We start from the raw sequence: 27,409 nt of genomic DNA on the forward strand, positions 1-27,409 counted from the left end.
ATTAGGTTAAAAATAGCTCCTAGAGATTTTTTATTTAGGTTTCTTTGATGAATAGAAAGTTCAGTATATATTGTAACATTATAAATTTCTTTATCATCTATTTAATGCGTCCTTGCTAAATAAAAGTATTAATTTCTATAATTTAATACTAAATATATAATGATTTAAATGTTCTGACTCCACACTTTTGGATGGTATAGTGTATAATGTTAAAAAAGCTTTTTATTACAGATAAACTCTTATCTTGGATCCTTCTATTCATCAAAGAATCTTGAACAAAATGTACACAACTGTTCTAAATATTGATGATAATAATATCAATAAAAAAAGGTTTCTAGAACAACAAATCAGGATATCTGAATGATTTCTGAAGATCATGTGACACTGAAGACTGGAGGAATGATGCTGAAAATACAGCTGTGCATCACAGAAATAACTTACACTTTAAACTATATTCAAATAGAAAGCATTTTTATTTTAAATAGTAAAATTATTTCACAATATAATGGCTTTTGTTGTATTTGAATAAAATAAATGCAGGCTTGTTGAGCAGAATTCTTTAAAAAATGTAAAAAAATATTTCTGTTCAAAGGCTTTTAACTTAAAGTGTATATTAACACTAATCTGCATTTACTAGGGAGCAGTCATTGGACCTGATGGCATCGCTGGGTGGGACAAGGTCCAGGATCTGGCTGGTTTCCTGGTGGGTCTTCGTGAGGCTCCTTACCTCACCGACCTGCAGGTGACAGAGGCCATCCAGCTGTGGACAGCTCTCCCTGACGTTGATATACAGCGGGTCAACTATCAGCCTCGACATCAGCCTCAGCTGACACATGGGCGCTTTAAGGCACCGAAGCGGTCCGGAGTCCCACCGGGTGTGGAGAGTGTGAAACGGTGTCTGATTGGACATCCTGGGGGTCCAGCACAGTGGCCCAGCACCAGCCGCTTGGTTGAGGCCATTTGTATGAAGCTGTGTGCTTTACACAAGTCACCGACCAAGAAGGCTGGAGTTTGCACCCCCAGGTGGTCTAAAATCCTTTCAGATTACCACCACATCCGAGACCTGGTGCTTAACAGTCGAAGGCTGATGGATGAAACAATGATCCAGCTGTTTGAGCTGAACCAGAGGACACTCATTCAGCGGTAAGCAAGGCACATTATTTGGTTCCAGGGAACTGAATACTTCTGTACACACACACACACACACACACATATATATATATATATATATATATATATATATATATATATATATATTTTACAAGTAATTTACTTTCAGGTTTCAACGGCAGCAGAAGAATCAGGAAATGAGTGTCCTCGCCCAGGGACTGACTCCATCTGACCCAATTGATGTGGCCCAAAACATCAATTTATCCTTCCGCCAAATCGAGAAGGACAGGCTCCAATTCTGCGACCGGGTCGCCGGCCCACTGCTGCCAAAAGGGAGTGCCCTATCGCACCCGTCCCCACAGCAGCAGGAGTTGTGCAGCCCATTTCAGCACCTGGGTCACTGTTAGGCACACTAGTCCTTAACCCAGACATGACTGTGTCGATGGTGATTTCATCTTCTGGTGCTTTGACATCCGGTCCAGGCCCAGCTCCGCCTGCTCCAGCGCCTGCTCCAGCGCCTGCTCCAGCGCCTGCTCCAGCGCCTGCTGCTTCTGTGTCCCGTTACACCCAGAGGAACAGGCGCCGGCGGGCCCTGGAGACAGAAAGAGGAAGTATGTGCGAGGGGTAACTTTTAACAAGTGCAGCGATTGTGGGCAGCCCAAAACTAAAGAGTTTGGTCATAGCCGATATGGGAATGCCACATTTTGCTCACGCTCCTCTAATGGAAAAACTTTAGATGATTGGTTGGCAGAACAGCGGCAGGCAAAATAAATGACAAACTCCGCCTCCATAGTAAATAATTTATTTCCTGTGTATATTTTGTATATATTATGTGGGCCCACTCTTTTCATATATTTTTTTTTAATATAAGTAGTACATAATATCTTTCCTGTGTATATATATATATTGTTTATATTATATGGGCCCACTCTTTTCATATTTTTTTATATAAGTAGTACATAATATCTTTCGTGTGTATATATATATTGTTTATATTATATGGGCCCACTCTTTTCATATTTTTTTTATACAAGTACATTATATCTATCCTGTATATATTTTGTTTATATTATATGGGCCCACTCTTATCATATTGTCCTTTTTATATTGTGTGTATGTATGTGTGTGTTCATTTTAATAAAACATTTTGTATATATTACTTGGGCCCACTCTTTTATATTGTTCTTTTTATATTGTGTGTATGTGTTTGTATTCATTTTAATAGAACATTTTTTTGATCAGATAAAAAAAAATCTGCTAAATCATATCAATCAAATCATATCCACACACACAAAACATATTTTAAGAAACGTTTTTTATTAATTATATTTAAACACAAACCTGAAAAAAGTTTTTTTTTTAATAATACACACACAAATCTATGTAGTATAAAAGCAATCAATGGTATGTCATAGATAACAAAATAAAAGTCTCGGTTTATTGCACGCTTAACAATACACGTCGTGGACATATGACGTCACGGCTCATCTGAGAGAGCACGGGTTCGAATCCAGGCCGCGGAGGGTAGAATTGTTTCACATGTAATAACAACTCTTCAAAACGCAGAAACATATACCCCGAGTATTGCCACAGGGGAAATCCTTCGGCGTTTTCACGTTTTCTGCGTCTTTTTCGCTAGCGTGCGGGGCTCAAAGATTGGACCCCTTCCTTTGCGCAGCGAGCGCTCTACCATTTGAGCTAATTCCCCTGGCCTTTCAAGAATGACGAGCATAGCTGGGAATGACGGGATTGATGCAAAGAGGCTGTCCCTCCTCTGGGCTTGCTCCTTTGCACTGGCCGAGATTATGTTGTCGAATTTACAAAGAGATTAAGCTTTTGTGTTTAAGGACCTTCTCGGTCTTGTTACGCCAGTATGCATGTGTATGGATTCTTGTATTATGTAGGCTACCTTGGAACACTCGGATCATGCAGACAACTTCTCACCTCTTTTGCTCACACTGACTTAAAGTCTAAGGAAGCGGTCCTCAATTCTAGTCCTCGCTCCCCCCAGGTCTGCATGTTTTGCATGTCTCTCTTTGTTAGCACACCTGATTCGGGTTGAAACGTGAAGCTTTATTGTCTCATTGCATTCACAAACATTATAGCTGGTTTTTTTCAATCAGGCAGACACTAATGACTAAGCCAGGCCGGTTAGCTCAGCTGATTAGTACGTGGTGCTAATAACGCCAAGGTCGCGGGTTCGATCCCCGTACTGGCCAGCTGTTTTTATTGTCTGGGGGCTCATCTCCGCTCTGCTATTCAGCTCCGACAAAGAGTAGGGTGATCTCACTGAAATACCTGCTTGCTAAGCAGAGGTTTGTTGTAGTCAAAATAGCGCAGTTGGGAGAGTGTTAGACTGAAGATCTGAAGGTCCCTGGCTCGATCCCGGGTTTTGGCATCATCTCCCACACTTTTCCCTTTTTTGAGGCGGGCCATTGACCAAAAATCACTGGGTTCCAACCTCTCTGTATAACTGCTTCCCCACAGCCAGAGAGCTATCTGTTTCCAAGTTGGCCTCCAACCAAGCAGTTTTGGTTCCATGGTGTAATGGTCAGCACTCTGGGCTTTGAATCCAGCGATCTGAGTTCGAATCTGGGTGGAGCCTGTGTGCTTTATTGCCGCAGGAAAAGATAAAACAGCACTAGTTTGGCGATGGTGCCAGTGTTTGTGGCCCTGTGAGCAACAGCTGCACCAGTTAAGGTTCCATGGTGTAATGGTTAGCACTCTGGACTCTGAATCCAGTGATCCGAGTTCAAATCTCGGTGGGACCTAGTTTGCCACCAGTTTGCGCAGGACCTTCTCGGTCTTGTTACGTCAGTATGCATGTGTATGGATTCTTGTATTATGTAGGCTACCTTGGAACACTCGGGTCATGCAGACAACTTCTCACCTCTTTTGCTCACACTGACTTAAAGTCTACGGAAGCGGTTCTCAATTCTAGTCCTCGCTCCCCCAGGTCTGCATGTTTTGCATGTCTCTCTTTGTTAGCACACCTGATTCGGATAATCAGCTCATTAGAAGTGAGCTCCTAGTGATTGACATGGTCCCTACACAGAGTTCATTGCTCCCCACTCCCTGAGCAGGGGAAATCCGTCAAAGTATACTTCACTTTGGAACATTGGTTCACGGATTTGTGCTGCGCAACTTCTTCACACATTGAGAAGTGTGACATCCTTACCTCTGTATACCTCGATACACCACTGTATTACTCACTATGAATTGAACATATACATACGCTTTGAACTTGAATCACGGAGGGCTGTCATGTGATGTCCAGTTCTCAGGGCACTTACGTTCGAATGGAACAAATGTCTGAAGCTATACAAGAAACTTACAAAATGTGAAGAGCAGGGGGCGCGAGGACTGGAGTTGAGACCCGCTGGTCTAAGTGACATCTGACCGTTTCAGCTGTCCTCCCTAACATCCCTCTACATGTTAGATACAGCCCCATTTTTAGGTCAATTAAGAGGCCAACTTGCATTCGTTAGCCTTTCACACTGTCTCGAGGACTTTGATTGCTTCCACGTTAGTTCATGTTCCTTCTTTTAATGATGCTCGAATAGCTCTTTTTTCTTGGCTTAGGGAAAGAATGCTCGTTGGTTTAGGGGTATGATTCTCGCTTTGGGTGCGAGAGGTCCCGGGTTCAAATCCCGGACGAGCCCTTGTTCAGGTTAAAACGTGAAGCTTTATTGTCTCATTGCATTCACAAACATTATGGCAGGTTTTTTTCAATCAGGCAGACACTGATGGCTAAGTTAGCTCAGCTGGTTAGAGTGTGGTGCTAATAACGCCAAGGTCGTGGGTTCGATCCTTTGTCTGGGGGCTCATCTCTGCTCTGACAAAGAGTAGGGTGATCTCACTGAAATCACTGCTTGCTAAGCAGAGGTTTGTTGTAGCCGAAATAGCTCAGTTGACCTTTCTTGGAGGCACCCCTGCCCTGAACATTTTGTATGTCTCACTTATTAGACACACCCAAATCAGGTCTTGCAGTCTCTACTAATGAGCTGATGATTTGAAACAGGTGTGTTAGATGAGGGGAAATGCGAAATGTGCAGAGCAGGGATGCCTCCAGGACAGGATTGAAAACCACTGATCTAGGGATTTGTGAGTAAAAGGGCAGGAGCCAACTTGGAGAATGCGGGCATCGATCCCGCTACCTTTCGAATGCTAAGCGAGCACTCTACCATTTCAGCTAATTCCCCTGGCCTTTCAAAAATGACGAGCATAGCTGGGAATGACGGGTTTGATGCAAAGAGGCTGTCCCTCCTCTGGGCTTGCTCCTTTGCACTGGCCGAGATTATGTTGTCGAATTAACAAACAGCTTTTGTGTTTAAGGACCTTCTCGGTCTTGTTACGCCAGTATGCATGTGTATGGATTCTTGTATTATGTAGGCTACCTTGGAACACTCGGATCATGCAGACAACTTCTCACCTCTTTTGCTCACACTGACTTAAAGTCTAAGGAAGCGGTTCTCAATTCTAGTCCTCGCTCCCCCCAGGTCTGCATGTTTTGCATGTCTCTCTTTGTTAGCACACCTGATTCTGATAATCAGCTCATTAGAAGTGAGCTCCTATTGATTGACATGGTCCCTACACAGTATTCATTGCTCCCCACTCCCTGAGCAGGGGAAATCTGTCAAAGTATACTTCACTTTGGAACATTGGTTCACGGATTTGTGCTGCGCAACTTCTTCACACATGGAGAAGTTTGACATCATTTACCTCTGTATACCTCGATACACCACTGTATTACTCACTATAAATTGAACGTATATATACGCTTTGTACTTGAATCACGGAGGGATGTCATGTGATGTCCAGTTCTCAGGGCACTTACGTTCGAATGGAACAAATGTCTGAAGCTATACGAGAAACTTACAAAATGTGAAGAGCAGGGGGCGCGAGGACTGGAATTGAGACCCGCTGGTCTAAGTGACATCTGACCGTTTCAGCTGTCCTCCCTAACATCCCTCTACATGTTAGATACAGCCCCATTTTTAGGCCCCGGTTAGCTCAGCTGGTTAGAGCGTGATGCTAATAACGCCAAGGTTGTGGGTTCGATCCCCGTACTGGCCAGCTGTTTTTATTGTCTGGGGGCTCATCTCTGCTCTGCTCTTCAGCTCTGACAAAGAGTAGGGTGATCTCACTGAAATCACTGATTGCAAAGCAGAGGTTCTTTGTAGCCAAAATAGCTCAGTTGGGAGAGCGTTAGACTGAAGATCTAAAGGTCCCTGGTTCGATCCCGGGTTTCGGCAACATCTCCCGCACTTTTCCCTTTTTTGAGGCGGGCCATTGACCAAAAATCACTGGGTTCCAACCTCTCTGTATAACTGTTCCCCACAACCAGAGAGCTATCTGTTTCCAAGTTGGCCTCCAACCAAGCAGTTTCGGTTCCATGGTGTAATGGTCAGCACTCTGGGCTTTGAATCCAGTGATCTGAGTTCGAATCTCAGTGGAGCCTGTGTGCTTTCTTGCCGCAGGAAAAGATAAAACAGCACTAGTTTGGCGATGGTGCCAGTGTTTGTGGCCATGTGAGCAACAGCTGCACCAGATAAGGTTCCATGGTGTAATGGTTACCACTCTGGACTCTGAATCCAGTGATCCGAGTTCAAATCTCGGTGGGACCTATTTTGCCACCAGTTTGCGCAGGACAATGTCTGAAATACTTTTCGGCACCTTTTAGTCCAAAAAAATTAACTAACGTAGAGAGTGTGGCCGCATTGCATCGATGCTCAGTCTGTCTCTTTAGGGCAGTGGTTCTCAAACCTGTCCTGGAGGCACCCCTGCCAGGCACATTTTTATTGTCTCCCTTATTAGACACACCCAAATAAGGTCTCGCGGTCTCTACTAATGAGCTGATGATTTGAAACAGGTGTGTTAGATGAGGGAAACATTCAAAATTTGGAGGGCAGGGGTGCCTCCAGGACAGGTTTGAAAACCACTGCTTTAGGGAACTGTGCGTAAAATGGCACTGTTTTGCAACCAATTTGCACAGGACCATGTCTGAAATACTTTTTGGCAGCTGTGAGCCCAAAAAAAGCTAACGTGGGAGTGTGGCAGCATTGCGTCAACGCTCAGTCGGTCTCTTTAGGGCAATGGTTTTCAAACCTTTCCTGGAGGCACCCCTGCCCTGAACATTTTGTATGTCTCCCTTATTAGACACACCCAAATCAGGTCTTGCAGTCTCTACTAATGAGCTGATGATTTGAAACAGGTTTGTTAGATGAGGGGAAATGCGAAATGTGCAGGGCAGGGATGCCTCCAGGACAGGATTGAAAACCACTGATCTAGGGATGTGTGAGTAAAAGCATCGATCCCGCTACCTCTCGCATGCTAAGCGAGCGCTCTACCATTTGAGCTAATTCCCCTGGCCTTTCTAGAATGACGAGCATAGCTGGGAATGACGGGTTTGATGCAAAGAGGCTGTCCCTCCTCTGGGCTTGCTCCTTTGCACTGGCCAAGATTATGTTGTCGAATTAACAAAGAGATTAAGCTTTTGTGTTTAAGGACCTTCTCGGTCTTGTTACGCCAGTATGAATGTGTATGGATTCTTGTATTATGTAGGCTACCTTGGAACACTCGGGTCATGCAGACAACTTTTCACCTCTTTTGCTCACACTGACTTAAAGTCTAAGGAAGCGGTTCTCAATTCTAGTCCTCGCTCCCCCCAGGTCTGCATGTTTTGCATGTCTCTCTTTGTTAGCACACCTAATTCGGATAATCAGCTCATTAGAAGTGAGCTCCTAGCGATTGACATGGTCCCTACACAGTGTTCATTGCTCCCCACTCCCTGAGCAGGGGAAATCCGTCAAAGTATACTTCACTTTGGAACATTGGTTCACGGATTTGTGCTGCACAACTTCTTCACACATGGAGAAGTGTGACATCATTTACCTCTGTATACCTCGATACACCACTGTATTACTCACTATGAATTGAAAGTATACATACGCTTTGAACTTCACGGAGGGATGTCATGTGATGTCCAGTTCTCAGGGCACTTACGTTCGAATGGAACAAATGTCTGAAGCTATACGAGAAACTTACAAAATGTGAAGAGCAGGGGGCGCGAGGACTGGAATTGAGACCCGCTGGTCTAAGTGACATCTGACCGTTTCAGCTGTCCTCCCTAACATCCCTCTACATGTTAGATACAGCCCCATTTTTAGGTAAATTAAGAGGCCAACTTGCATTCGTTAGCCTTTCACACTGTCTCGAGGACTTTGATTGCTTCCACATTAGTTCATGTTCCTTCTTTTGTTGATGCTGAAATAGCTCTTTTTTCTTGGCTTTGGGCAAGAAGGCTCGTTGGTCTAGGGGTATGATTCTCGCTTTGGGTGCGAGAGGTCCCGGGTTCAAATCCCGGACGAGCCCTTGTTCAGGTTAAAACGTGAAGCTTTATTGTCTCATTGCATTCACAAACATTATGGCAGGTTTTTTTCAATCAGGCAGACACTGATGGCTAAGTTAGCTCAGCTGGTTAGAGCGTGGTGCTAATAACGCCAAGGTCGTGGGTTCGATCCCGTACTGGCCAGCTGTTTTTATTGTCTGGGGGCTCATCTCTGCTCTGCTCTTCAGCTCCGACAATGAGTAGGGTGATCTCACTGAAATCCCTTGCTAAGCAGAGGTCTGTTGTAGATCTAAAGGTCCCTGGTTCGCTCCCGGGTTTCAGCAACATCTCCCACTCTTTTCCCTTTTTTGAGGCAGGCCATTGACCAAAAATCACTGGGTTCCAACCTCTCTGTATAACAGCTTCCCCACAGCCAGAGAGCTATCTGTTTCCAAGTTGGCCTCCAACCAAGCAGTTTCGGTTCCATGGTGTAATTGTCAGCACTCTGGGCTTTGAATCCAGTGATCTGAGTTCGAATCTCGGTGGAGCCTGTGTGCTTTCTTGCCGCAGGAAAAGATAAAACAGCACTGGTTTGGCGATGGTGCCAGTGTTTGTGGCCCTGTGAGCAACAGCTGCTCCAATTAAGGTTCCATGGTGTAATGGTTAGCACTCTGGACTCTGAATCCAGTGATCTGAGCTCAAATCTCGGTGGGACCTAGTTTGCGCAGGACAATGTCTGAAATACTTTTCGGCACCTTTTAGTCCAAAAAAATTAACTAACGTAGAGAGTGTGGCCGCATTGCATCGATGCTCAGTCTGTCTCTTTAGGGCAGTGGTTCTCAAACCTGTCCTGGAGGCACCCCTGCCCTGCACATTTTTATTGTCTCCCTTATTAGACACACCCAAATAAGGTCTCGCGGTCTCTACTAATGAGCTGATGATTTGAAACAGGTGTGTTAGATGAGGGAAACATTCAAAATGTGAAGGGCAGGGGTGCCTCCAGGACAGGATTGAAAACCACTGCTTTAGGGAACTGTGCGTAAAATGGCACTGTTTTGCAACCAATTTGCACAGGACCATGTCTGAAATACTTTTTGGCAGCTGTGAGCCCAAAAAAAGCTAACGTGGGAGTGTGGCAGCATTGCGTCAACGCTCAGTCGGTCTCTTTAGGGCAATGGTTTTCAAACCTTACCTGGAGGCACCCCTGCCCTGAACATTTTGTATGTCTCCCTTATTAGACACACCCAAATCAGGTCTTGCAGTCTCTACTAATGAGCTGATGATTTGAAACAGGTGTGTTAGATGAGGGGAAATGCGAAATGTGCAGTGCAGGGATGCCTCCAGGACAGGATTGAAAACCACTGATCTAGGGATGTGTGAGTAAAAGGGCAGGAGCCAACTTGGAGAATGCGGGCATCGATCCCGCTACCTCTCGCTTGCGCCTACTGCTTCCCACCGACTGAGCCAAAGTAAGCACAAAGTAAGCCCACATGAGCCAATCGCGTTTCGCCTGTGGCTTACTTTTGACCAATCGCGTTTCGCCTGTGGCTTACTTTTGAACAATCGCGTTTCTCTTCCGTGGCTTACTTTTGATCAATCGCGTTTCTCTTCCGTGGCTTACTTTTGATCAATCGCGTTTCTCTCCTGTGGCCTCCTTTTGACCAATCGCCGTTGTTGTCATCTTTGTTAAAGGTAAGGCTATTACTTCATTCATTGAAAACTGGTCATTATTTGTTCATATACAGTGTGTATTTTTGGAAAATGAATCGTGTCAGTATAGCTAGCTAGCATGTACAGTTCATGCTTTCTTCAGTACCTGTGAACCTGTAACTTTTCACATGATTAATGATCAGATAAGTTAAATTTATCGACCATCAGCTAATTAAGCTATGCTACTGTCAACAATGATGTGTTTATTGTCTAAGAAATCATGGTTTCTGGGCCCTATGAATGAAAATAATGATTAAACTATTTACATTTATATTTGGTATTAACACATAATAACACACACACATTTTAATTGTAAAAATCGTTACCAAATTGTTGTGTAGATATGGAAAACTGCATTTTATACCAAGAAATAATTGATATTTTCTAAAATAATGTAATAATAATGACTTTTTTTATGAAAAAACATTGAGAGTCTTAACTAAAAACAAACAAAAAAAGGCCAAATGTATCCATATGGGCCAAAGTATGTGGGAATAGTGCTCATTTTAATTTAGGTAGACCAGAAAGTTAAAAACACAGAAAAATGGCTGAGATTTTAAGAGGTAAAAGCACCTGGTGTAACCCTGGGGTAAGATGACAACATTTGAAGTATAATATATTTAATGTAATATTTTGTAGCCTGGTGTGTGTGTAATCATGGTTTAAGATGACAGCATTGAAAATAAAAGGAAATTTCATATTGACGTTACATATTTCATATGTCAGGGATTCCTGTCCTTTGTAGAAAACTCATCTTCAGGACAGTTTATGTAATGGCCATGTTTATTACCACAGTAATATAGTTTATGCGTAGCTTGTTAAATTATTGTTACACACTTAACATACAGGTGTCTTTTAGATTGCAAAAGGTAGTAGTCTTTTTCTGATTTTCATTTCAGAAAATGTATGCATATCCCTCTTTTCAACGGCAATCGGCAACATCAAGCTGACTCCTCATGGCACCTTTGGCGGAGGCGAGGCGCCTTGAAAATGTGGAGTCTGGAAGGGCCAAACCTAAGGAGGAGGTGCTGTCAGAGGCCAGTACTTTTGTCAGCACAAACGGTGGAGACCCCAGTGACCAGTTTTTAGTACTGGCTCACTGCAAACTTCAGTTTGGGAAGTACCAGGGCCAGAGATTTAGATGGCTCCTGGAAAACTCTCTGGGGTATGCCGTGTATTTGGTGCTCAGCATTTCCAATGAGACGGCGCAGACAACACCCCTGCCAGAAAATAAACAACTGTTCCTACAGTACACTTCTCAAATTAGAGAGATGGCAGAAGAAGTGGAGAAGTATCAGAGGAAGCAGGAAATGCAGGCAGAAGCCCGGGCAACTGGAGACCAGGGCTGCTTGATGGTGGAGTTTGGTGACTTCCAGGGCCGGTCCATGAAAGATGTTTATGAGGACCAGAGCAAGGAGGCTCAAGCCCTCATCAGGTACCTCGTTAAGGCAGATGCCAGGCCCAAAACCAACATGGCCATTTTCAAGACATATGTCCTGAAAAGACGGGCTTCTGCTGTGGGCACCAGCGTACGTCAGCCTGCACCTCACGCTGCAACCTCCAGTGCTTCTGCAACCACTGCACCTCCACCTGCAGCTATCCAAACTGGTGTACAGAAGACCGCAACTGTGAAAGCGCTGTTGGCACGTGGCAAAAATTTGTCGCCTTCACAGCTGGCGAAAAAACTCACGTCACCAGTTAAACCCTGTGAGTAGGAGTGTGAATATAGAATTTTACCTACAGCATTTCTACATATATTAATTTATCATTATGGCAAACTTGTCAACTTGCCGTTTCCAGATCCATTATTGCAGTGCACTTTACCTCCTCCAGCAGCAGAACCCCCAGCCAAACATTTGCCCCCCATGCAGCTTTTCGCTACTGGTAAGTAAGCACCATCTTACATATGTTTGTCTCTGTGTATTGTTCACAATGATAGTTTTAACATTTGTGCTCCAGGCAAGTCCGTTCCCACTGCTGAAGATGACGATGAGGAGCTGGTATTTGCTGCATCACAATGTGAAGCACAGCTAAATACAGGTGTGGCATATGACACAAATGCACATATTACAAGAATGTTTTGTGAAAACACACTGAGAAGCGTTATTTCTTGGGGGAAAATAATCAACATTTTAAAATATGTTTTGTTTAGAATACAGAATTATATCATATCATGCCTCAAGCGGGATGCTTTCTTTGAGTGCACTTCTTCAAAACCGTAAGGATGTTCCAAGGTGTCAGTGTATTTATTTGCGTTTCCGAACTTACCCGTTGTTAGATAATCACCAGATAACTTTTTCACACCGTTTGCTCTTCTCACACACTCTTCAGCTCTCCCTGAGCAGACAGGATGGTGGAGATTCATTGTTCTAATGATTAGAGGAACAGTTTTTCCTTACTCTATCTGTGTGTATGCTTCATGTCCGTGGGTCAAAGAAGACTGGCCACATCTCAGAAAAGGCGGTCAGTGCTCGCATTACCCGGAGGGAGTTGGCACTGCACTGCCGGAGGAGGACCAGGGGGGTGGAGGAGACCGCCAGATTGATTGGGTCACTGATTGATCAGTTTGACAGTGCGGATGGGAAGGACACCCTGGGAGTTCCTCTGCTGGACCACGAACGGATCCAGCAGATATGGAAGGAACAGCGCAAGCACGTCCAGTGTATACAAGACCCAGAGGACTTTCCGCTGTACATGAAGACAGGGACATTGAAGAAAGGCAGCGTGGAGCTGTGCTGCTACAGGTGTGCTCGTGGCTCTACCTCCTTGGAGTCGTTCCACCTCCACCTGAACCGTTTTATTCCAGGTATTACATGCATATGGATTATTATTTTTCTGTAGAAAATATAAGCACTGTAACTGCTTCCATCACTTTAAAGTAATGCCGCATTAATAAATGTCACACTCTACATTACAATTACTTTTTAATGTCATTAGCATTGACAAAGCTGTCTTGACTAACAAGTCACTAGTAATACAGGAATAAGTGACAATCATTTTTAATTTAGTTACACAACTCTATTAAATTTAGTATACAAGTTACTTCAGAGCACCTTATGTGTAGTACATATATTGTACATATGTGACATATAAAACCCTTTTTTATATATTTTTTAATATTATTTAACTTTTAGGAACCAGTGCCAGTGATGCGCATTTTCAGGCCTATCTCCTTGAGGGCTTGATGCGTTGGAATGATGACCGAATGGAAGATGCCATAAAACGGGCGTCCTCCATTCGGACATATGGCAGTGCCATGAGAGAGGCTGTGGACCGGCTAAGCCGAACAGTCTTTGGGAAGCCCTGGGATGAGCGCTATCGCCCTCCTGGAGCATATACAGGTAAGAAATTTAATTTGTTCTTTTGCAATATTATATTTAATTATCTATTTAGCCTCCAATGTACTTGATAAATTATTAAGAGCACTTTTTTTCTTTTTTTATTATTTTATTATTGTAGGTGAATTGCTGGGAATCGAGTACCTTTACAGCCAGACTGGCAAAACACTGACTCCAGTGCTCCAGAACCCAGAGGAGGAAGACCGGCTGGTGGAGGAGGTTGATGATCAGGACCTGCTAGATGAGGGGTTTGAGGAAGAGAGCATGGAGGACATCACAGTTCCAGTGCTGTATGAGGATGACCCCTGCCGTGATCTCAGAAACAGCCCCTCATCTTTGCCTCTGCCTCAGTCCCCAGCATCACTGCCTGAGCCGTCCACATCATCTGGAGGAGAGGGACAGCATCTCGCCCCTGCCTCTTCTGTGCTGTCACAGCCATCTGACACTGGAAGCAGTGTCTCCGGCGAGGCTCAGGTAAGACACTCTAAGGGCTTTATTTCATTTCAGTCTTGTTTTATTCCACATACACTACAAGCAAGGTGTTTTTTTTAAGCCTGCATTTTACTGACTAAAGTTGATTACTGACTTTATATATTTGAATGTTTGATAGACGTGACGCCATTACGTCATCGCCAATGATGTCATTACGTTAAGCGTAAAAGAACCGTTTTATTGAATCGAACTGTCAGAAAGAACCGTTTCGCGGAAAAGAATCGAACTTCCCATCACTACTGTTGCGTCCCAGGCCCTATTTCATTGGGACTGTCTTTTGTGTATGTGCCTTGGGTGTTCTCTCTCTTTCTCGCCCTCTCAAGTGCTGATAAAGACTAACAGGTGAAGATCAATTAGTGGATGATTCTTCTGATGACTGCCCTATCCTGATTGGCCCACAAGAGGAAAGACAGAGCTGCGATGTCTGGAGGGTGAGAATTTGGAGTGAGAGTACCTTCTGTTGAAGTCAATAGTGTTTGTAGCTGATTTGTTGTGAGTCAAGAACCGGTTGCATCGGTTTTCGGAACACCAGTAGTTCTTTCGGACAGTTCGATTCAATAAACCGGTTGAAGAAAATGGTTCACCGGTTCTTTTGCGCTCGACGTATAATGGCATCATTTGCGATGATTGCCCTTGATTCAAGCCTTCGGTTTACCCGCGCTCATAACATTAGCACAGAATCAGTTCAGAATCAATCACCAAAAGAATCAGTTCGGTTCAGATGCTCTGTGTGTCAGTCTGCTTCACGCTGAATCACACATGCGCAGTATCATCAGCTCCTCGATTCTTCTTATCTGTCTCGGCTCGGTGTTCATCTTCAGTTCTCTCTTCACAGCAGTTCAGTCAGTGTACTGTTTGAGTGAATGAATTACTCCGGGATATTGGTTTGTTTGAACTCAGAGGGAGTGTCAGCCACATTAAAAAAGTTAACAGCTTAAGTCATTTGTGGATTAATTCGTATTAGAGATGTGAACCGTTTAAAACGATTCAGTTCGATTTGGTGAACTGAATGATTCGTTCATGAACCGGATATCCAGACTGCATTGATTTGAACTCTCTCTCACAACAGACACGGAAGAAAAGTCAATGCTGAATAAAGTCGTAGTTTTTGCTATTTTTGGACCAAAATGTATTTTCGATGCTTCAAAATATTTTTTAAATACTACTTTGACATCGTGCTTTCAAGTTAGGTAAGAAAAACATCATCAGACACTGTAATATGCTCTGGTCCCCTCCCTGCTTACCGTGGTGATGAGATGCATAGCAGATTGTCATCACTCAATGGCTGGATGTCTAAGTGGTGCCCAGAGAATAACATAGGTTTCATAGACAATTGGACGAGCTTTTGGGGCAGACCTGACCTGTTTAAAAGAGATGGTCTTCATCCCTCCTGGGGTGGCGCCACTCTTCTCTCTAGAAATATGGCAAATAGTCTTAGTGTTTATACTTGACTAACTGGGGCCCAGGTCATGAAGCAGACAGACTGGCTAAACCGACCGTCTGCTAGCCACCTCCCGTCACAGAGGTCAGTTAATTCTCAGCACATAGAGACTTTTTCACCTAGATATCACACTATAGAGACTGTGTCTGTTCCCCGAACTAGAAAAAACAAAAAATGTCCAAACCAAGTTAAGATTAACAATTTAATTGAGTTTCAACAAATAAAAAACAGAAGCAATATGGATAAACAAATGATAAAGCTTGGCTTATTGAATATCAGATCCCTTTCTACGAAAACACTTTTTGTAAATAATATGATCACTGATCATAATATAGATGTACTCTGTTTGACAGGAACCTGGCTAAAACCTGATGATTACATTATTTTAAATGAGTCCACCCCCAAAGATTACTGTTATAAACATGAGCCGCGTCTAAAAGGCAAAGGTGGAGGTGTTGCTTCAATTTATAACAACGTTTTCAGGATTTCTCAGAGGGCAGGCTTCAAGTATAACTCGTTTGAAGTAATGGTGCTTCATATAACATTATCCAGAGAAACAAATGTTAATGATAAATCCCCTGTTATGTTTGTACTGGCTACTGTATACAGGCCACCAGGGCACCATACAGACTTTATTAAAGAGTTTGGTGATTTTACATCCGAGTTAGTTCTGGCTGCAGATAAAGTTTTAATAGTTGGTGATTTTAATATCCATGTTGATAATGAAAACGATGCATTGGGATCAGCATTTATAGACATTCTGAACTCTATTGGTGTTAGACAACACGTTTCAGGACCTACTCAATGTGGAAATCATACTCTAGATTTAATACTGTCACATGGAATTGATGTTGATGGTGTTGAAATTATTCAGCCAAGTGATGATATCTCAGATCATTATTTAGTTCTGTGCAAACTTCATATAGCCAAAATTGTAAATTCTACTTCTTGTTACAAGTATGGAAGAACCATCACTTCTAACACAAAAGACTGCTTTTTAAGTTATCTTCCTGATGTAACCAAATTCCTTAGCATATCCAAAACCTCAGAACAACTTGATGATGTAACAGAAACTATGGACTCTCTCTTTTCTAGCACTTTAAATAAAGTTGCTCCTTTACGCTTAAGGAAGGTTAAGGAAAACAGTTTGGCACCATGGTATAATGAGCATACTCGCACCCTAAAGAGAGCAGCCCGAAAAATGGAGCGCAGCTGGAGGAAAACAAAACTAGAGGTATTTCGTATTGCTTGGCGGGAAAGTAACATATCCTACAGAAAAGCATTAAAAACTGCTAGATCTGATTACTTTTCTTCTCTTTTAGAAGAAAACAAACATAACCCCAGGTATTTATTCAATACAGTGGCTAAATTAACGAAAAATAAAGGCTCAACAAGTGTTGACATTTCCCAACACCACAGCAGTAATGACTTTATGAACTACTTTACTTCTAAAATTGATACTATTAGAGATAAAAAAAAACTCTCATCAAAAAACCACAACTTGATCCCAAAGAACTAGTTAATTATAGACCAATCTCGAATCTCCCTTTTCTGTCCAAGATACTAGAAAAGGTGGTATCCTCACAATTATATTCCTTCTTAGAGAAAAATGGTATATGTGAGGATTTCCAGTCAGGATTTAGACCGTATCATAGTACTGAGACTGCTCTCCTTAGAGTTACAAATGATCTGCTCTTATCATCTGATCGTGGGTGTATCTCTCTATTAGTTTTATTGGATCTTAGTGCTGCGTTTGACACAATTGACCACAACATTCTTTTGCATAGACTTGAACACTTTGTTGGCATCAGTGGAGGTGCATTAGCATGGTTTAAATCGTACTTATATGACCGCCATCAGTTCGTAGCAGTGAATGAAGATGTATCCTATCGATCACAAGTGCAGTATGGAGTACCTCAAGGCTCAGTACTAGGGCCGCTACTCTTCACACTTTATATGTTACCCTTGGGAGATATCATAAGGAAACATGGTGTTAGCTTTCACTGTTATGCTGATGATACTCAGCACTATATTTCTTCGCAGCCCGGTGAAACACACCAATTTGAAAAACTAATGGATTGCATAGTCGATATAAAAAACTGGATGACGAGTAATTTCTTACTGCTAAATTCTGAAAAAACAGAGGTGTTAATTATAGGACCTAAAAACTCCGCTTGTAATAACCTAGAACACTGTCTAAGACTTGATGGTTGCTCTGTCAATTCTTCGTCATCAGTTAGGAACCTAGGTGTGCTACTTGATCGCAATCTTTCCTTAGAAAGCCACGTTTCTAGCATTTGTAAAACTGCATTTTTCCATCTCAAAAATATATCTAAATTACGGCCTATGCTCTCAATGTCAAATGCAGAAATGTTAATCCATGTATTTATGACCTCAAGGTTAGATTATTGTAATGCTTTATTGGGTGGTTGTTCTGCACGCTTAGTAAACAAACTACAGCTAGTCCAAAATGCAGCAGCAAGAGTTCTTACTAGAAACAGGAAGTATGACCATATTAGCCCGGTCCTGTCAACACTGCACTGGCTCCCTATCAAGCATCGTAGATTTTAAAATATTGCTTATTACTTATAAAGCCCTGAATAGTTTAGCACCTCAGTATTTGAATGAGCTCCTTTTACATTATAATCCTCTACGTCCGCTACATTCTCAAAACTCAGGCAATTTGATAATACCTAGAATATCAAAATCAACTGCGGGCGGCAGATCCTTTTCCTATTTGGCGCCTAAACTCTGGAATAACCTACCTAACATTGTTCGGGAGGCAGACACACTTGCAGTTTAAATCTAGATTAAAGACCCATCTCTTTAACCTGGCATACACATAACATACTAATATGCTTTTATTATTCAAATCCGTTAAAGGATTTTTAGGCTGCATTAATTAGGTAAACCGGAACCGGAAACACTTCCCATAACACCCTATGTACTTGCTACATCATTAGAAGAATGGCATCTATGCTAATATTTGTCTGTTTCTCTCTTATTCCGAGGTCACCGTGGCCATCAGATCCAGTCTGTGTCCAGATCAGAGGGTCACTGCAGTCACCCGGATCCAGTACGTATCCAGATCAGATGGCGGATCAGCACCTAGAAAGGACCTCTACTGCCCTGAAAGACAGCGGAGACCAGGACAACTAGAGCCCCAGATACAGATCCCCTGTAAAGACCTTGTCTCAGAGGAGCACCAGGACAAGACCACAGGAAACAGATGATTCTTCTGCACAATCTGACTTTGCTGCAGTCTGGAATTGAACTACTGGTTTCGTCTGGTCAGAGGAGAACTGGCCCCCCAACTGAGCCTGGTTTCTCCCAAGGTTTTTTTCTCCATTCTGTCACCGATGGAGTTTCGGTTCCTTGCCGCTGTCGCCTCTGGCTTGCTTAGTTGGGGTCACTTCATCTACAGCGATATCGTTGACTTGATTGCAAATAAATGCACAGACACTATTTAACGGAACAGAGATGACATAACTGAATCCAATGATGAACTGCCTTTAACAATCATTTTTGCATTATTGACACTGTTTTCCTAATGAATGTTGTTCAGTTGCTTTGACGCAATGTATTTTGTTTAAAGCGCTATATAAATAAAGATGACTTTGACTTTGACTTTCTGGACATGGACCGTAGACCGTACGCACAGCTTCAATGGAGGGACTGAGAGCTCTCGGACTAAATCTAAAATATCTTAAACTGTGTTCAGAAGATAAACGGAGGTCTCATGGGTTTGAAACAACATGAGGGTAAGTTATTAATTACATAAATTTGCTATCTGGGTGAACTAACCCTTTAAGTTCAGACGGTGTGCCATATTTACTGCAACAGTAGATTTCCCTCGAAAATGCAAGTAAAATCCTCACTGTTTAGCCCTGAAAAAGTTTTTTTTTTTTCAGTTGGCAGGACTCTCAAGTATTTCAGTAGTGTTTGCAGCACATTGAGGAAAGAAAAGCCGAGTAAATAAAAACAACCCCCATTGTCTTTATTTAATAAGACATTTTACAGTAGTCACTTTTACAGTAGCTGCCTTGTTTTTCTTTTACCCCATTATTTCACATATTCTATCACATGGATCAATGCAAAACAAGAAATATATATATTTATATATGAAGGCCCCCCCCCCCAAAAAAAAAATTGGCAAGATATTATAATAACATGATTTCCGCCCTGTGCATTCAACAGGGTGAACGTTTGGTTCATACATGGCAATTAAGTTTGGTGGGCTATGAATCTGCAAAAAAACATGGTCGTACGAAAGAGGAACCATATTTGAAACCTATTTAGGTTCTTCAACTTGAATTCTTTGCGCCAGTTCCAAAAAAGATCAATAACTCCATGTTTGATATGTAATTATGAACCGCACACAGGTATATTCCAATGTGCAGAAACGTATTTTAAATGCAAACTGCACTGAACGTGAAATCTAAAAACAACAACAACATCGACAAAAAAAAACAAAAAAAAACATAGCATCTACATTGTCGAGGGCACTTTTAAGGGATACTGTTTGTGTACTGCCATCAAACACTTTATAATGCCATGTATTGGACCCAATACTGAATAAAAGTGTGCAAGAACGTTAAAGCCTTAAAGCCTTCCTCCTCGGAGAAGCATTAAAACACCAGAAGTGACTCGTTTTGCGAGTGCTAACAATGAATGCGGCTGGAAAAACCAACTGTTTTATTCTCAAACACATTTTCAAACTAGATGGCCACCAAGGATTTATCTTCACTGTTCTCTATTGCTAATGAGAGGCATACCATTCTGGCTTTGAATGTGAGCAGCTGGAATGAGCTGACCGAATGACAACAAACCAATCCCTCGTTCTGGGAAAATCTTTCCAGGGCTGCAGGAATCTACAGCAACATTCACCCTGCCACATTATATAAGATGCAGCCGAGCACAGCGACGTCTTACAGGCTTTCTGCTCCGTGTCCTTCATCGATCAGGAAGAGGGGAAGAACAGAGGACGCTCAGCGCATGGCACAGTAAGGCCGAGAGTGAGTGAAGAGAAGGGAACACCAAGCACACCATCAGAGCCCATCACCCACGTTAACACTGTTCACACACACCTCCGAAAACTGATCCACCAATGAGTGCATCTCAACAAACACCTAAAACCCCAAAATCAAAGCCAAGCTTCATTTTAGGCCCATAAAGATTTTCAAGCATCTCTGTATCTGAACCTTAACACCTCGGACAGCAATGTGAAATGCTGTTGAAGCAGAAGAGTGAGGTTATTATTTTTACAGTCATGAGAACTTGGGGGTAAATGTGCCTACCACTAATGAAATTCGTATTGGTCCCAAAGTGGGCTTTCTTTATTATTATTATTATTATTATTATTATTATTAATGTAAAAAACAGATAAAATGTGTTTTGATTTTGGGGTGAGATCCACCCAAGCACACTAATATGGCTGTCTTTGAGACAAGCTTTCCACAGTAGGATACATTCTGCATCGGGACAGAGCCAGTGTTCCCAGCAGGACAGGAGCAGTGCCGGCCGGGGTCAGGAGAACTACCAATCTGTACACACACTCATTACTGGTACGGGATATCTATGTGGACTTGATCTCTCCATTCACAAATGGTTGATCCAGAACTAATAAGTGTCTGTGATGTCCGAAGGTCCTGTGCAGGAGTCTAGCTGTTCTTGACCAGGAGTCTGTCTTGGGCCGAGGGGAAGCAGTGCAGCTGGGAGACGTCTGGAGCGAGGAGGCAGCAGGAGCGCAGGTCCACAGTCTGCAGTGAAGCACAGCGGCGCAGCAGCGGCAGACACTGCTCCGTCACCTTCACACAGCCTGAAACACAGCAGCGCAGTCAACTCTGAGGGATCCGAACAGCAGAAGACTGACTGACTGATTCATTCATTAATGGGAAGTTCTATTGTATATACCATTTTTGGAAGTGAAAAAGAATGAATCATTTAGAGTGAAAAAACATAAATTGACATTCCCAGAATTACTGGTGTTACATTTCACATTTGCAGTTTTTTCTTATCAGTTGTGTACAGTAGTGTTGTATGTTACATCTAATGTTCTTAAATAATTTCAGTTTTAGTTTTTGTGTGAATGACACTGTGCACCTTCTATATTTGTCATAAGGGTCATCTCTCCATTGATGTGTGGTTTGTTCGGAGGACAATATTAGTCTGAGATACAACTATTTGAAAATCTGGAATCTGAGGGAGCAAAAAAATCTAAATATTGAGAAAATCATCTTTAAAGTTGTTCAAATGAAGTTCTTAGCAATCCATATTACTGATCAAACATTAAGTTTTGATATATTTACTGTAGGAAAACTTACTAAATACATTCATGGAACATGATCTTAATATCCTAATGATTTTTGGCATAAATGAGAAATGTATAATTTTGACTCATACGATGTATTGTTGTCTATTCAGTCCCTCCAGGATTTCAAGATTTTGTTTTGTACTTTTTGCAATCAAAATGACTAATTTTGCTGCAGCTTTTCTTAAAATTGTTGATGGAATTTGCTGCATTTTATTATTGTTTTTCGATGAAAATCTACCACAGAGAACATTCTTCTAACACGGTTATGACTTTTCTGACTTGGAGAACACTGTAGGTCTCCAGAATAACGTTTGAGGACACCAGCACTAGAGCCATTAAGATCTACACTGTTAAAAATATTCCGTAAAATATACGGTAAAAAACCGGCAGCTGTGGTTGCCAGAATTATACCGTAAAAAATACGGTAAAACCGTTTTTGGTTTAACGGTTTTATACCGTAAAAAATACATTTACACTGTTGTAGGTTTAACGGTATTACTTTATATTTACAGTTTAATACCATAATTTAACTGATATAATATTAATATACGAACTTTTTGAAGCACTGAAATCTGTTTTGTACCTTTGTATTACACCGGTAACCACCAAAAGCAGGTGGTGATGAGAGAGTCACGTGGTGAAACAAAGCCCATCACAAGCAGCTTTTAAATAATAAGATACATAGAAGGTGCACGGTGTCATTCACACAAGCACTAAACACCATCATGGTGAGACTCATTAAACTGAAATATGCAATAAACATTAATTTAACAACATTTTATGTAACATACAAACCTAATAAACATAACAGATGAGAAAAAATTAAGAAGAAACATAGTTATTTCAAAGAAAAAACATCAAATTCAAACAAAATTTGAAATGCAACGGAGAGAATTCTGGGAACGTAAGTTTACGGTTTTTCCCTGTAAAGTTTTTTTACCGTTAAAATCACAGTCATTTTTTACAGTGATACGTACAGAAGGTGTCTTCAACACCTGACAGTAAAACACTCACCATAATCTCACATCTACATCTCAGAGACATCTAATGTCTGTATTTACATATGCAAGATGTATTTTAAGAGTGCTTGTTCATCTGCACTACGTGAATACAAAAATATATTAGTGAGTGGAAATGACCTATGAATACTTCTCTTTAGCCATCTACTAGTGGTCATTAAATATCTTTTTTTATTTTTAAATAGGCGTTTGCTTTCCTACATTATAAAACTTTTAGTTTTATACATGGGGGAAACCTATTAAGGATGAACAAATATCATCACATTAAAAATAACTTTCAAATTTAGTAATAATTAAAGCATTAAAGTGCTGGGAAAAGTTGTGTGAAGCATGTAAATTGCTGGAAAACATTAGAACATTTCTGCCACAAGTTGTTCCTGTAGTTTACTGTTAAATCCATGGTGAATAGTGGAGATTTGTGTTTATCGAACAATGTTTTTCCTGGTTTCCACATCAGTGGAGTTTGTTCTGATATCAGGGTTTAACAGAATTCTTCGCTGAGTTTGAAAGCTCCTCACAAGATTTGACAGAGATGTTATTGATTCTGTTTTCTTCAGTGTATCTCCCAGCGCTGTGTGTGACGGTGCTCTGTCTCCGGCTCGAGCAGATAAACGGTCTGCGCAGCCCGAACTAGTAGCGTGGATTCGTTCCGCTTTAGCTCTTGTAAATCGGTCCTGACGAGAACGCAAGGCCTTTCTTGGACTGAATGCATTTTGCAGTGACGTTATGGGATGCTTCTAAGCCCAAATTATGCTGACAACTTGTGGAAATTACGATAATTTGTGATCTTTTGCGAAAATTTGCGGAGTTTGCTTGATTTTGCGATAAATTCAGCGATCGCAAAAATCGCGAAATCCTGGAGGGACTGTTTTGCTACAAATATCCCTGTGCTACTGATGACTGCTTCTGTGCTCCAGGGACACAGATGTCAGTATTTAAAAGCAGCTCGTGATGGGCTTTAGTTCATCATGTGATTTTCACACCACCTTCTGATTTTGGTGGTCATCAATGTATTACAAAGATACAAAACAGATTTCATTACTTTCATAGGTTGGTATATTAGCATTATATCATTTAAGCAAATTATGGTTTTTAAGTTAATTGTTAAATATGTAAAACCTAAAATGGTGCTACTGTATTTTTTAATGGTAAAATTTTGGCAACCACAGCTGCCAGTTTTTTTACCGTATTTTTCCTTCAGTGTATGCAAATGGCTAAAGTGTCATGACCTGTAATGAGCAGTGGGTTTTTGAAGCAGTTTTTGGAGCAGCTGTGTGAGCTTCAGAGTGCTTTGTTTTACTCTTCTTGGGTATCAAATGCAAACGCATCTTTTCAGTTTGATGGTGATCAAAACAAGTCATATACAGATATTCTTTAAACTTCTTGCTGTTGTTGTGGCCATATTTCAACTACAAGCTCATTTTTATTTTTAGTAACTTTTGTTTGATTCATCAATTGATTAATTCATATTAACACGGGTTCCTATGGAGACTGTAACAGAGCAACCTTGAGTTTAAACTCAGTCACGGTGAACAATATTATTTCAACAGAGCAGCTTAGAAACTGAACTTATTTCAAAACACCAATGTTAATATGGACATATTTATATATATATATATATATATATATACACACACACACACACAGTACAGACCAAAAGTTTGGACATCTTCTCATTCAAAGAGTTTTCTTTATTTTCATGACTATGAAAATTGTAGAGTCACACTGAAGGCATCATGGGCTATTTGAGCAAGAAGGAGAGTGATGGGGTGCTGCGCCAGATGACCTGGCCTCCACAGACCTGAACCCAATCCAGATGGTTTAGGGGTGAGCTGGACCGCAGACAGAAGGCAAAAGGGCCAACAAGTGCTAAGCATCTCTCGGGGAACTCCTTCAAGACTGTTGGAAGACCATTTCAGGAGACTACCTCTTGAAGCTCATCAAGAGAACGCCAAGAGTGTGCAAAGCAGTAATCAAAGCAAAAGGTGGCTCCTTGAAGAACCTACAATATGACATATTTTCAGTTGTTTCACACTTTTTTGTTATGTATATAATTCCATATATAATTCCACATGTGTTAATTCATAGCTTTGATGCCTTCAGTGTGAATCTACAATTTTCATAGTCATGAAAATAAAGAAAACTCTTTGAATGAGAAGGTGTGTCCAAACTTTTGGTCTGTACTGTGTATATATACACTCACCTAAAGGATTATTAGGAACACCTGTTCAATTTCTTATTAATGCAATTATCTAATCAACCAATCACATGGCAGTTGCTTCAATGCATTTAGGAGTGTGGTCCTGGTCAAGACAATCTCCTGAACTCCAAACTGAATGTCAGAATGGGAAAGATAGGTGATTTAAGCAGTTTTGAGCATGGTATGGTTGTTGGTGCCAGACGGGCCGGTCTGAGTATTTCACAATCTGCTCAGTTACTGGGATTTTCACACACAACCATTTCTAGGGTTTACAAAGAATGGTGTGAAAAGGGAAAAACATCCAGTATGTGGCAGTCCTGTGGACGAAAATGCTTTGTTGATGCTAGAGGTAAGAGGAGAAAGGACCGACTGATTCAAGATTCAAGAGATAGAAGAGCAACTTTGACTGAAATAACCACTCGTTACAACCAAGGTATGCAGCAAAGCATTTGTGAAGCCACAACACGCACAACCTTGAGGCGGATGGGCTACAACAGCAGAAGACCCCACCGGGTACCACTCATTTCCACTACAAATAGGAAAAAGACGCTACAATTTGCACGAGCTCACCAAAATTGGACAGTTGAAGACTGGAAAAATGTTGCCTGGTCTGATGAGTCTGTGATGGTTTCTGTTGAGACATTCAGAGGTAGAGTCAGAATTTGGCGTAAACAGAATGAGAACATGGATCCATCATGCCTTGTTACCACTGTGCAGGCTGCTGGTGGTGGTGTAATGGTGTGGGGGATGTTTTCTTGGCACACTTTAGGCCCCTTAGTGCCAATTGGGCATTGTTTAAATGCCATGACCTACCTGAGCATTGTTTCTGACCATGTCCATCCCTTTATGACCACCATGTACCCATTCTCTGATGGCTACTTCCAGAAGGATAATGCACCATGTCACAAAGCTTGAATCATTTCAAATTGGTTTCTTGAACATGACAATGAGTTCACTGTACTAAAATGGCCCCCAAAGTCACCAGATCTCAACCCAATAGAGCATCTTTGGGATGTGGTGGAACGAGAGCTTCGTGTCCTGGATGTGCATCCCACAAATCTCCATCAAATGCAAGATGCTATCCTATCAATATGGGCCAACATTTCTAAAGAATGCTTTCAGCACCTTGTTGAATCAATGCCACGTAGAATTAATGCAGTTCTGAAGGCGAAAGGGGGTCAGACAGTATTAGTATGGTGTTCCTAATAATCCTTTAGGTGAGTGTATATGTATGACTTGGCCCATACCCAGTTCTTCTCAAACCTATCAGACCTATTTTGGGTTTTGCAGTCTGTACTAGTAAGCCGATGCAAAAATCTATAAGTTTTGGATATTACCATGCTATTACTCTATTTACCACATTTTTTTCCGAAAAAAAAAACCTTATTCATTATCAAATTATCATTATACCATTGCTAGTATTTTAGTATTAGATTTAATTACATTCCTTTCGGATTTTAACTCAAGACGGCTGTCAATTAATGACTATTTTTTTCCCCTAACAAAACAACATCAACATCTGGAATTCTACAACTAAATCTATTCATTTTCGCTGGTGATGGAATTGTGTTTTTCTTGTTGCCATGGTTATTAGTAGGTGTCATGTGCTCTACTACTGCTTGTTCATGTAGTTCACTGGATATGCCACTGACATTTTTCCATTACTGTGTGCTTGTGTGTGCATATTCATGTCAATTATCAAAATTTAGTTCTACAACTGATGAGAAATGTGTAAAATATATTTAACCTCTGTGAAAGCATTTCTGAGATGCATCTGAAAGATAAATAAAACAAATGTCTGCATAACATGATGTGTAAAGACAATGTATCCAGTTGTATGAAAAATATCCAAATCTATATGCATTAAAGAAAGACAGTGACCTCTACAGTTTCTTTAAAGCGCTGTTGTAGTGCATGAGAGATTAAGAGTGATCAGGAGGAGGACTGATGCAGTGTGTGTGTGTACCTGCCAGGCTGACGTGTGTGAGGCTCTCTCGCAGCGGGGACAGGGCAGAGGTCAGCGTCTGGATGCTCTGGTCTGTGATGTGGCAGCACTGACTGAGGTCCAGCTTGCTCAGGTGAGGAAGATAGCGCACTAGCAGGCGCGACACGGCGTCAGTCACCTCCAGGCCCACCAGACGCAGCTCTGTCACGTTCTGGAAGCGTCCGCCGCGGTTCTCTCCGTGAGCTGTGGACAACAGCAGCACAGCTTTAGTCCCACGTGCTCACGAGCCGGTTTAATATGCAGCTCTGATGTGAAGATAAATCAGTAGCTAAACTCGAGAGCTTGTTGATCTGAATGTGAGAACTTGTCATATTAATATTCGTATTTGTAAGTTGAAGTTTACACTCACAGCTCTGACGTGAAAAGCTGAATCTTTCAATTTGCACACAGACAATGATAAAAACACCCGTGTTTTGAATTGGAAGTTGTACATTAATAGTCATAAATGTGT

At 41.7% G+C, this 27,409-nt stretch overlaps 1 protein-coding gene and 6 non-coding genes across 8 annotated transcripts in view; 6 read left to right on the forward strand and 1 right to left on the reverse strand.

Annotated features, from left to right (window-relative positions):
* Positions 1–3,809: 3,809 nt before the first annotated feature.
* trnaq-cug (transfer RNA glutamine (anticodon CUG)) lies at positions 3,810–3,881 on the forward strand. The gene has a single exon. It is a non-coding gene; the product is annotated as a tRNA-Gln (tRNA).
* An 819-nt stretch (positions 3,882–4,700) lies between these two features.
* trnap-ugg (transfer RNA proline (anticodon UGG)) lies at positions 4,701–4,772 on the forward strand. Its single transcript has one exon. It is a non-coding gene; the product is annotated as a tRNA-Pro (tRNA).
* Positions 4,773–6,292: 1,520 nt separating this feature from the next.
* On the forward strand, positions 6,293–6,365 carry trnaf-gaa (transfer RNA phenylalanine (anticodon GAA)). The gene has a single exon. It is a non-coding gene; the product is annotated as a tRNA-Phe (tRNA).
* A 134-nt stretch (positions 6,366–6,499) lies between these two features.
* On the forward strand, positions 6,500–6,571 carry trnaq-uug (transfer RNA glutamine (anticodon UUG)). Its single transcript has one exon. It is a non-coding gene; the product is annotated as a tRNA-Gln (tRNA).
* A 94-nt stretch (positions 6,572–6,665) lies between these two features.
* Positions 6,666–6,737, forward strand: trnaq-cug (transfer RNA glutamine (anticodon CUG)). Its single transcript has one exon. It is a non-coding gene; the product is annotated as a tRNA-Gln (tRNA).
* A 1,675-nt stretch (positions 6,738–8,412) lies between these two features.
* Positions 8,413–8,484, forward strand: trnap-ugg (transfer RNA proline (anticodon UGG)). Its single transcript has one exon. It is a non-coding gene; the product is annotated as a tRNA-Pro (tRNA).
* A 12,286-nt stretch (positions 8,485–20,770) lies between these two features.
* Positions 20,771–27,409, reverse strand: part of zgc:158376 (uncharacterized protein LOC100101643 homolog) — a 35,956-nt gene continuing 29,317 nt past the window's right edge. Inside the window, exons 10-11 of one of the 2 annotated variants that reach the window (XM_059556948.1) lie at positions 26,920–27,141; positions 20,771–21,239 (exon numbers count right to left, since the gene is read on the reverse strand). In XM_059556948.1, coding sequence (XP_059412931.1) covers positions 21,082–21,239; positions 26,920–27,141 — 380 coding nt within the window. In that variant the 3' untranslated portion in view covers positions 20,771–21,081. The remainder of the gene's footprint in view (positions 21,240–26,919; positions 27,142–27,409) is intronic. The other variant, XM_059556947.1, reaches the window with a different exon arrangement.

The sequence above is a fragment of the Carassius carassius genome, chromosome 8 (assembly GCF_963082965.1).
Source record: "Carassius carassius chromosome 8, fCarCar2.1, whole genome shotgun sequence".
Lineage (NCBI taxonomy): Eukaryota > Metazoa > Chordata > Actinopteri > Cypriniformes > Cyprinidae > Carassius > Carassius carassius.